Genomic DNA, 13,005 nt, shown 5'->3' on the forward strand with positions numbered 1-13,005 from the left:
TCAGAGAGAAATAAATGCCTGAAAAAAATTCTGTGGATACACCCAGTTTTCAAAATGAAACCGAAGAGGTGAAAGTTCTACAGATGGTATTTTATTGTCATGAAGGGATGGAGAACTGAAATTTTAAGGCAAGTGAAAATGGAAACAACAGTTTACATGTGCATGTTATTAGTAATAGAACAGTGCTTGTGCATTCGGCCAGTCAGGAAACAGTGACTTACTGATCCTAATAAAATCAAGCACAGCATTAGAAATGTGAGTCTCGAGTATCATGCACCCTCAGTGAAGTGCAATTCTCTCACAGAAAAAACAGCTTTATGTTAATTGAAAACACCGAACAATGCATCATTTCCTTCAAAATTGTTACCTGCTTCCAGATATTCTACAAGCAGAACAGAGGTTAAATTTGTCAGGTGAATTATTCATTAAACGTAATTTGCTCAACTCTACTTTTGACATACATTAGAAAGTGCACACTCCTAAAAGTCACACACATACAGAACTCCTTCTGAAACTTTCAGACTTAAAAGTTCGCTGCAATCCTGATCTTCTCAAGCATTCATAACTATGAATCAAAAACATTTTCTCTTTTCAAACTTAGTAAAGCACGTACTTCTCATTAAGGACTATTTACATGCCACGTTTGAAGTTTCAAAGTTCAGCCGTTTTTGAGCTATCCCTGTGGAAAAAAATGGTCAGAATTTTTTTCAATGGGTAAAAAAAAGTGTATTTTATTCACACTCAAAAAACTCAAAAAGGTGAAGGCATTTTGCTGATACAAGAGACAAGCATGGAAGTTTTTTCACCCAAAAGTGAATGTTTTGTGAAGTTATGAGGGCAGAAATAAAAGGGAGCATTACAGACGCTGTTCTGCGTTCTGCAATAGCTGTTAGCCCAACTGCTGTGACACACTGTGCTGCTTACTCTCAATCTGACAGGGTCTCACTTGCAATAACATTTTTTCCAGATTAAAAAAAGGCCGTTCTCTAATGTGGCTGTAACACCACTTGACAGAGTGTCATTTAACTCTTCCTCAAGAACTCGCTCCTTGCCAGAGAATTTATGGCCATTTTATTTCCCATTAAAGCCGGAGCAGTCACGGTGCTTCAGCGCTCGGCTGACTAACTGCTTCCTCCCCCGCCACGGGCCTTGGCTTGCCTTCTAACTGCTGCCAGTGGCCACACACTGAACAATAACTAACAAAGCAAATATAGGTTACGCTATATCAAACATATTACGCTGTTTTCCCATAAATTAAAAAACCCCACCTGATCTGCACTGGTGTTTGGGGCTGGAAGGTATTTTCATACCTGTAATCCAGAGATTGCAGCAGGATATGGTGAAAGTGCAGTGGATCCTAAATTTCGCCCAAGGAGAGGAGTCATGGGTGTGCTACTGGTGGTGTGAGTAGCACGCCAGTAGGCCTCGAGATATTCTGCCAAGTGTTCGCAAGCGTCTTCAAGCTGATTCTCATCCAAAATTACATCAAACATTTCCTGATCGCAACAACAAAGTTTGGTTCGTTACAATGTTACAGATGACAAGAAAGAGATGTTAAACAATTCTAATCATGCTAATCCTTTAAAAGTAAGAATCAGAGCATGGGATTACAAAAATTATGTCAGTGGGTTTAAAAGGTGATCAAAAGCCAAAGCTCTCAGAAGTCCCCGTACCTTTCCAGCAAGGTTCGCTAGACGTTGCGTGAGCCCTACCCCACTCAAAGGTGCCGACTCCTTTAATGAATTTATTTTGATCTAAGATAGGAACGGAAGCTCGCTGTCAGAGTACCACAGGGTGCTTTGCATCGGTCTGGACCCCAGGACTCCCTCGCATACCTCTCTCATTCTACTCATGAAGGCATTTCCAGGGTGATGATGCCCCTAAACCCATTTCCACTGCAGGGAAGGCAGCACACAGTTCTGTTAGCAGCAGTATTTCTGCTTCAGCAGGGCTCCCGCAGGACATCCGCCTGTTCAGACACTCACAGCTGGGAATTCTTCCCAGACACACACTCTTTTTTAACTGCCTTCATTCACACCAGCCTTACCTAGCTGTTCTCAAATCTGCAAGACCACGCAGGTACAGCCTTTTCCCTACTAATTCCTATCAAGGCCAGGCTGGACGGGGCTTTGGGCAACCTGGGCTAGCAGAAGGTGTCCCTGCCCAGGGCAGGGGGTCTGGAACTAGATGATCTTTAAGGTCCCTTCCAACCCAAACCAGTCTGGGATTCTAATCTGTTTACCAGGGGCCAGTACCTGGCCATGAGCACAAGTCCTGGTGCTTGCCTCGGACCGGCGCACCACACAAGCCGCAGAGAGGCCATTTACCAGTGAACGTGGAAGGAATTCAAAGCCATGCGGCTTCTGTGCCACCCAAGAAGTCAAAGGGACACTCTGCAAACGTTGTTTTTAGGTTATCAGCATGAGAAGTGCTGATAACAAACAGCTGATGATAAACCATTGTAAACCGAGTCACTCAACAAAAACATGATCGTATTTTCAGCAGTGAAATTTTGTACCTCATCTTTAATCTTAACTCACACCTCAGTGGAAAAAAAAAATTGTGAAAACAGCACAGGAAATGAAAAATAAGTGCAGAACGTTGCAGGTGTTAAGAGCAACCGATACAAACCACAGGCTGCTTTTCCTCCATGCGTATTTATAGATCTATCCAATACACACAGAGCTGACATCTCTAGAGTAAGATATAAAACTGCACGATGAATTTATCGTAAATCTTGATCATGAATCTACCTTCTGCCCAGAAGTCTGGTCCAGAAGTTACTTTAATACTAAAGTAATTTTATTTTTTTTTTAATTAATTCTCTCTTATCAGCATGGTAGAGAAATGTCTCCTCCTCTGCCAGCAAGTGTGGAGTTTTCTTCTAATAATACTACTCCTAACACTACAGCCTTTGGTCAATTCAATGTTCACTGCTGCTTGTTTTGCTCCTCTCTTTATCTATACCCTCTACACCCTCCTTTGCTATTTAAACACATGTTGATATGTTACATATTCCATTGTATCACTCACATCAACATTTGTGGAAGAAGTCAGTAATTCAAACACAGTTAAGTTGGGAAATAAAAGAATGTGTTTTGCTTATATGTACTTTGCTTTGGAAAATACTGAGAGTAAAATATTACACTTGGAATATAATGTGTGTTTTCTTAAATAAAGAATGAATATTATCGTTTTCTGATCTGAGATGAGCGGGCAGTTTTCCTGCACTGCTCATTCTCTGCATAGCTGGCTGCTGATCTGAGGGCAACTCTGGCTCTCTCTACAAAACTCAGCTTTGCTGGCTGCGAGGTAAGCCTGCCTCAAGGCGTCTTTCCAGCTGTGTGGGGTTTTAGCAGCAAGCAGGTCAATGAATACTCTTCCAACACCCTCCAACCTCCTCCTGCTGAACTAGGGAACTGGTTCTCAAGTTTCTTTTTAACCTGGATCAGTTGATTCAGGGAGCTGCAAGGTGGAAGTAGAACAGAGATCAGAGATGGGAGTGCCCATAGCGCTGCCTAAGGCTTCCCTTAACCACGTAACAGCTCCATGCGCTGCCGTGAAACACACAGCTAATTCTCTAGCTAACAGACCTAAACCACCCAGTTCTGTGACAGTATGTAGCTTTGGGTGGTATTTTGACACTGATCTCAAATTGAATTCAAGGAAGAAGAACTTTTAACGGTTGCAGTCGAACTGTCACCTTTGTAAGAGTGAACTGTAAACTAACGCTAGGACTGTAACGGTGAGCCTCTCGGGCTGTCGCCTGAAGGTCGCCTGGAAAAGCTGCAAAACTGCCAGGATCCGGATTCCAGGGCTCTACAATGTTTTACAGGGAAAATAAATTACAGAGAAAGCACTCAGGTTTTTTCTTGCATTTAACAGTTGTGCTCATAGTTAGACTGTGTTTGTTCTATTTCTATGTATTTGGGAGGAAAGAATCTTTTAAGGAGATCCTTGTTTGTAAGGGTCATGGAGTAAAGCAGTTTCTTCCCAGTTCTCCTTACGATGCATTTTATTCACCACAGTATTTTCTTATAACATGCATAAAATAATTATCATATGAGCATTTCCATATACTAGTGTTTCTTAAGTGATGTATTAGTTATATCACTTATTCTTAAGTGATTATATCACTTTCTTAAGCAATACATTAAAGCAGTGGACTTCCCTGAAGAGAACATAAAGTTAGTTGCCACTGTCCTCCGCTATTTCTTTTGGTTTACCATATAACCCCCGTGAAATATTCTAGATGCATTACTCCACGTTAGCAACATGAAATAAAATGGCTGTGACTACAGAGGCATCCTCCTCACCCTCCGGAGAGGGAACATATGAGGGACTGAGCCTCAGGCAGAGCCCAGAGTTAGTACAGCTAAGGGCAAGCCCAGACTGCATCTTAACTCTGAGGTCAGGGAGGGTGAGCTCAGGCTCTGGGGGAGAAGATGCCCCAGATGGCAAGGATGGAGCAAGAATTGAGACAGAGGAGGAAGCTGAACTTGTAGATATATCTGGTGTACTGGCTATTTTTAATTACACCACTGCATTTTAGTCCTGCTAGAGTATAATTTCTGGTGGTTTTTAGGTTATGTCAAATAGACCAGAGGGATATATACCCTCTCTTAGCACTGGCATGAATCCAAAAGTTAAAAAAATTAATCATAATGAACTGTATGAGACTAGTGTATTTAAAGCTGTATGGTTAGTACAGTTCATGTTTCTTTGAGCCATATAAGTGTTCCTGCTTAACGGAGTCATGAAGCGATAGGCACGCTTAGCCCTGGCTTGAGCAGCATCAGTGAAAGATTAGCAGGGAATTAATAATGAAAGCGGTTCCTGAACTTAAATGCGCCAAAAAAGACAGCTATTTTTAAAATGTCTAGACACACAGCACCGTCTGATTACTTAAGGCTGGCTCTTGGCAAATGAAAAGAAAGTGAGGCTTTTATGGTTTTCAAGTATCTTCACTTAAAACAAATACTCCTCTTGCAGGAATTTGAGCTGCAAAACAGATGAGGCAGGTCACGGTGCAGAAGACAGCCAGCAGTGTTGTTGGTCTTGGCAGTATACTTTTACTTAATTAAATCATGGATCAGCTTGGTCCTTGAATTTAAACTTAACCAAGACTGTCATCTCCCTTCAAGCGCTCTAAGTTAGCAGTAACTTTCTCAAAATCAAACACTGCAAAACTGATCAGACGGTTTCTGCAGAAGGCTGTTGTGCGACTCAGAGTGGAAGGCAGCTTCTGAGCAAGGTACGTGTTTCAAATCTGGATGCTCTGAAATTTGAAAATACGTTTTTTTAATCCAGGTGGGGTCTCACTTTGTTGCCTTAGGCAAAAAATTAAAATTACAGGATTGGGTGTTGAGGCAGTTTACTAGATCCTGGGGATGGCCAATCCATGATGCAAGGAACGAGCTACAACCAGCAGCCTGCTGCTGCACGCTGTTTATTGCGACCAACGCAGCTACTTGCCTCATTTCAACCGATGTGAGCAAACCAAAGTGGAGTAAGAGGAAATCACTGTATAAAGAGCAAATAAGGCTGCGAAACGTGCACGGGCTTCTCTGTGCGGGTGGAAAAATAAATACACCTTTCCACTGTGAAGAATGTGCAGCCGATTGTTCTGTGTGTAAGCTCAGTGTAAATACCACAAGCTGTATTCAAACAGGGGCAGGTGCAACTCCATTTAACTTGGCTCACACCCATTAAGCATTAGGAAGGTATATGCTTTTACAGAAATTATTCTGTACTGCAGAAAAGCGCACAATTTTTAGTTAATGGGACCTGAATGGCTCCCAGGAATTCTCTGTCATCGTTTTAAGAGATAACAATTCAGTAGAAAATTACACGTGAGAAACATAATATAGCTGAGCTCTCAGAAGAACTCGAGATGGCCTGAACAGCTTCGGTGCTGCTCGAAGTGGAAAACAAGGATCTACAGTTACTGTACCCTGAAGCTTATGGGTCTCTGCAGTAAGGCAAAGAGCTGGATGATACGTGGTCGCCAGCTGCCACATCCACAGCCGGACGGTGCTGATGGGGCAGGAGGGTGGCTGCGAAACCCGCACCCGCCAGGGAACAGCAAGCTGGCCGGGGCAGAGCGGGCACTGCAAAAAGGGTTCTGAACTGGAGAAATCGAGAAACAGCCCCCCACATACGCACACACTACCACCAGCGCTTTGCTGGATTATTTAAATTCTTGCTCTGTATCGGGGGTAGGAGGAATTTATATCAGATCTCTCACTCCGGACACATTCTTAAAGCATTTTGCTTTTAGATAAGGAGAGAAATGTCAGTCAAGCCTATTACCTTTTTTCTCTGCTTTCTAACATTTCAGTGTGAAACTAGTCTGAACATACACCAAAACACTCCAAAAAACTGTCAAAATCCAAAGTTTTCACTAATTATTCAATTTGTATCTGGCTGAAACTACTGAGCAAATGTAACCTGACCTCACTAGCAGTGTCAGTCAGCCTGAAACGGTATTTTTCAGAAAGTTGGTCCATACTCAAAGAATTACCCCGCTCTCTCGCTAAGCCAAGGCAGAATTGTTGGGCAGATCTGAGGCCACAAAGGTCTCTTCCAGATGGGCAAGGGCAGGCACCCCGGTGCAGCAGAAGCTGGCAGTCTCCACCCGTTAGCCAGCATTTAGGCAAGGTCTGCCTGATGGCAGGAGCTAGCCTTAAAGGTCAACCAGTGGGCAAGAGGAGAGAGGAAGGGAAAGCTCTCTCCAAGTCTCCCTTTCTGCAGGAGAGAGTGCCACCATTCCCACCAACAGCAGCTCTGGGACATTGAAGAGGCACGAGAGCACCAGCCTAAAGGAAATGTGGCTCAGCCTCAATTCCTACCAAGGGCAACAGTTAAAAAGCAACATCTATCCCTGTAATTTAGGAGGAGTGCCCAGAAATACCTGAATTATCTTTTTATGGCCACTGGGGACAAGAGTGGAGGAGGCTGTGAGGTTTGGTATCTTAAAAAGCATACAAAACCAAGTTAAGTTTCATGGAAATAAATCCCTGGGGATCATTACTCCAGAATAAAAGCTGCTTGGACTTTGTTACTTTCATTTGAATTGAGAATAAAAAGCCATCCGAAATGGAGGCAACCTCTTTAAGGTCTACACAGCACAAGGCAAAGTCTTCAGGAAGCATTATCTGACCATGAGTGTCGGGCATTCGTTCTGCTTGATCTCAACTCCCAGATTTGTTCCTAGATTGCTCCAAGACATTTCTTTTGCCAGCACTTTGCCTATTTTAAGTCAGTGAGTTCAATCATGGAAACCTTTCCAGTGTCTAGTTTGAATTTCTCTGAATTAATCTGATTTCTACTCCCAGTTCTTTGGCATGAGAAAGATGGGCAATGGGCAAGCCCTAGGCTGGACTGCCTCAGCATTCCCCTGGTACGAGCAGCAGCCTCTGCACTACCAGAGCAATGTTACGCACAGCTATTACACCGTAAAAGCAAGCGCACATCCACATTTGTTTCCACCGAGCGGCTTTCTCTGTTGCAAAAACCAGGCATGGTTTTCAAAAAGAAAAGCAATTTTGAGCTGCCCTGTCCAAACACCTGCACAGCTTTTCTGCACAGCTCCTGTCCACCTAATCCTCTCTCCAGGACCTGTGCTCACACCAGACAGATGGTGGGTCTGGACTCACTGAGCAGCTGAAGGAAAGTCCTCAGCAGCCTTCTACCAAATGGGGAGTGTGAAACTTTGGCCCTTCGGGACCTTAAGATAGAACTGCTCCACAGATGATGTCATTTGAGGGAAGTTTTACCACTCGCATCATTTTTGACCTGTCACCTTGCCAAAGATCATAACAAACTCAGCACAGGAGATAATCAGGATGAAAGTATCAAACAACTTGTTTCTTAGCAATAAAAGCTGATCGAGGGTTGCAATTGCAGGGCTGCCTGGATTGCCATAAAGTGAAGTGATAATGTATGAACTTGGCTATAATCAAGGACCAACACAGCAGAAACCTTTAAAACTCCACGTATCAGAAGTTCTTTAGCTTTTCTTCTGTACTTACTGGTGGGCATTGTGCAAGTTTATCAGCTGCCACCAACTGAACATTCAAGTGTTTACTTTGTGACTTTCCTCTAGATTTAATCAGTCGCTGCAAAACCTGACAGAGGAAAAGAGGAAAATGTGAGTTTAAGAATAACATATCTCCATAAAGCTCAGACTGACATCCCACAGGAGGATTACCAAGCTCAGAAGCTCCCCATTATGTTTAACAAAACAGATAAAATTTTGTCCTTGAATATAAGCACAAACCTTTCCGATAACCTCCCTGGAAGCTGTGCCTATTTCCCTCTGCATCATGTTTGATCCCTTGAAATATTTCAAATGCGGTGTGAATGGTGATTTTGCTTTATTCTGCTTTAAGTAATAGGTTATTTTTGACAAATGTAATCTTCTAGAGGACCACAAAAATTATATATATACAGAATTACACTGGATTGCTGGATTGACTGCGGCACAAGAGAAGCCACATGTTACGTTGTGTAGCAATAATGACGTAACTTTACCTTTTTTTTCCCTTCCACTGTGTTCATTACTAGGATTTAAGGGGTGGAAAAGCTATGAATCCTAAACTATTTCTCTGTAAAGTTTCAAAGAAAATGACAGGATCATAGAACAACAGAGTATTTTTTAAGTCAGAAGGACCTCTAGAGGTGTCTGTGCCAACCCCACACCCAAAGTTGGGCCAGCTGGATTGGATTCCTCGGGTCCTCGTCCAGCTGAGTTCTGACCACTTCCAGGGAGATCCCACCACCCCTCTGAGCAAGGACTGACCCATCTTTGCCCAGCATGTGGCCGATTTTCTGCTGCAGGGGCACGCTGCTCTCTCCTGCCCAAAGCGTTACCCACCCAGACCCCCCAGTCCCTGGCTGTGGAGCTGCTCCCCAGCCCAGGGGCAGGACTGGGAATTGGCCTTTGCTGAACTTCACGAGGTTCCTGACAGCTCATTTCTCCAGCCTGCCAAGGTCCCTCTAAACAACAGCCCTGCCCTTGGGCACATTAACCTGCCCCAGAATTAGGTATCATCCATGACCTTGTACATTAGTAAAATTGTTGAACTGTAGTGGCCCCACTACAGATCCCCAAGTGACACCACTGGTATCCCGCTGCCGGCTGGACTCTGTACCTCTGACGAGCACCCTGAACCCAGCAACCCGTCTGATCTTCCACCTCTCTTACAGCCCACACTTATCCAGCCCGTATCTCACCAATCTGCCCATCAGGACACTACAAGGAGACCACATCAAAGGCTTGCTAAAGGCTAACAGCCACTGCTCTTCCTCTGTCCACTGGGGTCATAAGCTCATGACAAAAGGCAGATGGCAGGTCATGCCTCAGATAGGATGGTCAGGCATGATCTGCCCTCGGCAAATCCCTGCTGGCTGCTCCCAATCCCGTTCTTGTCCTGCATGTGGCTGGGGAACAGCTTCCCAGAGGATTTGCTCCACAACCTTCCCAGGGACTAAGGCGAGACTGACTGGCCTGTAGTCCCCCAGATATTCCTTCTTACGCTTCTTGAGAAAGTCACATCTGCCTTTGCCCAGTTATCAGGAACCTTCCCAGACCACTGTGAGCTTTAAAAAGTAACAGAAAGCAGCTTTGCAATGGCATGAGGCTCCTTCAGATGAATCTCATCTGGTCCCTTGGTCTTGCCTGCGTCCACTTAGTTAGGTGGTCTCCAGACCAACCTTCTGCTACTGCGGGTCCCTGCCACACACCGTCGTGGGCCCACACTTTTCTTAGCTTTCCTTCTGCTTGCCACGTTCTCACAGAGCCTTTTCATTATCATTAAGATCTCTTGTTAGTTCTAGCTCCAGCTGAACTCTGGCTTGCCTAACTCCCCCCCCGGCAGAGGTATTCCTCCCGGGACCCCTGTCCTTGCATCCATCTTCCGTGTGTCTCCTTTCTGTGTCTGAGCTCAGGCTGTTCCCTGTTCACCCACACTGCTCTCCTGCCCAGCTCCATGCAGGAACAGATCGTTCTTGTGCCTGGGGGAAGCTGTCCACAAAGATCACACAGCTCTCCTGAGCTTGTTATCCAAGACAGTCTTCCACAGGATCCTGATGAACATGTCCCTGAACAAATCCGTTCTAGGGTCCAGGTCTGCAATTCTATTTGTACTGCTCACTTCTCTCAGGATCTTAAATTCCACCATCTCACGGTTGCTGCAGCCAAGGCTGTCCTGGACCATCCAGTTCTCCCTTTTCCCCCCCAGTAGCCGGTCCAGCAGAACCTCCCTGATCAAGAACTGGCACAGGGTGCTCTGCAGACATCTCTGATGGGTTACCAGGTGCTGGGCAGCCTCCCACCATCACTGTGCAGATTCCGTGAGACCCAGAGTCTCTGTCGTGACCCCCAGGCCCCCCCTTCTGCACTAACGGCCGCGGTGGAGTCCATGCTGCACGCCCAACTGATGGTCATGCTCCAGGAGCTGCCCAGCAGCCTGGTCACACTGGTCCAGCCCCAGCTGTGGATGCTGTATCGATACACCCCAGATGGAAGCCACAGAGAAAAGCAGACAGGTTTTGTTTGTGATCAACAGACAACCACCGTTAATTGGGAAGTGGGCAGAGGGCTGGGTGTCTTCTCCGAAGCTCAGGCGACGGTTTGGGCTTGGAGGCAGACAACCCAGGAGTACAGCTGTGCTGGGGAAGGGGGGCTGCAAAGGGACTGCCAAGGGGAACTGAGAGCTACAGAAAGAATTTGCTCCTCAGGAACTTTTTGTCTACTGCATTGCTGGGTGCCTCGTCTAAGGCTCAGCCTAAGACTAGGTTAAGGTTTAGGGCAAAAAAAAGAATTGCATCACACATTCCCTTGTCAAGCCCTTGATCTAAAAATTTTACTGTTTTTCCCTTCACCTCACTCTTAATTTCTCCACATGCAGATACCACACCGCTCGCTCCCACAATGCCCTCCAGGTCCCTCTCAAATGCACATTTTAAGGGTGATACACATTACCTTTGGAGAAGACACTTTAACATGGACAATAATTGGTGCTAAAGATGTCTTGATAAGTTGTGCAGGGTGATTGATAGTGTCTGCATCTAGGACAACCAGTTGTAAGGACCTTGCCAGCTCAAAGATTCTCTCAATTTCGCTCTGTACTTCAGCTAGTAAAGGAAAACAGAACAGGTGAAAGGCATTCAGCCCCAGCATTACTCAGACAAAAATATCATCACCCATTTCTTGTCATAGACTATATATATTTCAGTATATGAACTCCATATGTGAATTAATGTAATTTCCATGAAATAACCTATTACTCAAGGCAATTTTTAAAGTAAGTATTACCTTTGAGACAATTCTGTTGCCTGAAAATACATATGTACTATGTTCCTTTATAATATCTGTGTATTTAAACATGGGTACAATTAAATGCATGTTTCTATTACCACAAAACAGACTTAAGCATATTTTCCAAATCTGCTAAATAGCTTAGGAGTCATAACATTTTTTATTTTAGACAGCAAGTCTTAAAACTTTTTGTGTTCTCAGATTGTAATTCTGATGTAACTTAAACAAGAGCCTCTATGAAAAGCAGAACAGTGACCTCCTAATTCTGTAACCACAAAAAACTGTTTATGTTCAATAATTGACAGGGTACTATTTAGAAAAACACCAATGGCAATGTTCACACAAAAGCATTTTTGTCTGAAGAAAAAGGAGAGATTTATTTCCATGTAAATTTTATTTCTGATATTCATTTTCTTACCCTTCTTAATGATCCACATGCATGTGATGAATTTTAAACAGATAAACTCAGCACAAATTGAAGCCTGTAAGTTATACCACCAAAGCACAAAAGAGCTGTATGTCAGCAACTCACATGCATTTAATTTGCCTAAGAGCTCTTCCACAGCAACGCATGGTCACAGGCACAAGAAGATTTAGCACTCACTTTGGCAGCACTTAATTTTGGGGTGCCTACTCCTGTACTAGAATGCCAACTAGAAGTGAAGTGTCCTACAACCTATACCTGCAGTTCAAACAGTCACTCAGGATATTAGAGGATTGGGTTTAAGAGCATTTTCCTCCTGAGAAGACTGAAAACCAGCTCCTTCTACCTCCTAGGATGGTGCCCCAGAGACCAGGTTGTTGGCATGTGTATGCCACACACAAATTTCCACCCTTGTGAATGAAATAAAAATTCATCAGGCCAGTGTAACCCAGCCATCATGACACTGTGAGGAGAGGGTGGGAAGACCCAGAGTCTCACGGCTAGACAGCAAAATTAAGCTGTAGCTGTTCAACACTAAACACAAAACCAGTCCCAGGGTCAGGAACAACAAGTTTCCTTCTTGGCTGGACAAGGTGCAAGCTCTTTGGCACCCTGTGGTGTGGAAGTAAAAGCACAGGGCTGAGAAGAGGGAGCTGTGAGGCCAACTCACCTTGGGAGGAAACAGCACTGAACCCACATTCTGACTGCAGGCCCCTAACTCATCTTTTGCAGACAGCAGCCACGGCACTTGCTCTAGTCTAGGTAATTGCTTAACGCGAGGCTACTACAGTACATTGTGCTCTCTTGCCCCTCCTCAGCCAGGAAAAAATTGTCTCCCATTTGGGTATGTGAAATTCAGAATGACACGTTAAAATGCTGCAGACACATTTAAAATCGCAGAACTGCTGACATCCTGAAGGCTGAAAGCCTGTCCCTTTCCTCCAGTATGTAACCATGTTCAGAATTACATCTGTGTCAATGTCTTACCTAAACTGGATCTTGTATTTGACCGCTCAATTATTGCCCTCTTGCTTGGATTATTTAGAACAGACCTCTTAGCAAGAGAAATGTCAGCTGTCACTCTAGTTATTGATATCCTATGAGCAAGAACACAGGACAGAACAAAAACACAGGAGTCAGATTTTCAGTGCACCGTGCATGATTTACAGCTACATTCCATTCCAAAGTACAAATACAATAAAATACCACTCAGACATGTTTTATGGCTGAGTTATGTCATCTTTAAAGAATAACTAAA

General features: G+C 44.3%; 1 protein-coding gene across 6 annotated transcripts in view; it reads right to left on the reverse strand.

Annotated features, from left to right (window-relative positions):
• The window catches only part of CACNB4 (calcium voltage-gated channel auxiliary subunit beta 4), a 113,720-nt gene that overhangs the window by 9,469 nt on the left and 91,246 nt on the right, over positions 1-13,005 (reverse strand). For 3 of the 6 annotated variants that reach the window (XM_074873852.1, XM_074873853.1, XM_074873855.1), the window contains 4 exons: positions 12,735-12,844; positions 10,988-11,139; positions 8,034-8,129; positions 1,311-1,496 (listed from right to left, as the gene is read on the reverse strand). In XM_074873852.1, the coding sequence (XP_074729953.1) occupies positions 1,311-1,496; positions 8,034-8,129; positions 10,988-11,139; positions 12,735-12,844 (544 nt within the window). Of the gene's footprint in view, positions 1-70; positions 680-1,310; positions 1,497-8,033; positions 8,130-10,987; positions 11,140-12,734; positions 12,845-13,005 lie in introns of those variants that run through there. The other 3 variants (XR_012629536.1, XR_012629535.1, XM_074873854.1) reach the window with 2 other exon arrangements.

Source organism: Strix uralensis, chromosome 6 (assembly GCF_047716275.1).
Source record: "Strix uralensis isolate ZFMK-TIS-50842 chromosome 6, bStrUra1, whole genome shotgun sequence".
Lineage (NCBI taxonomy): Eukaryota > Metazoa > Chordata > Aves > Strigiformes > Strigidae > Strix > Strix uralensis.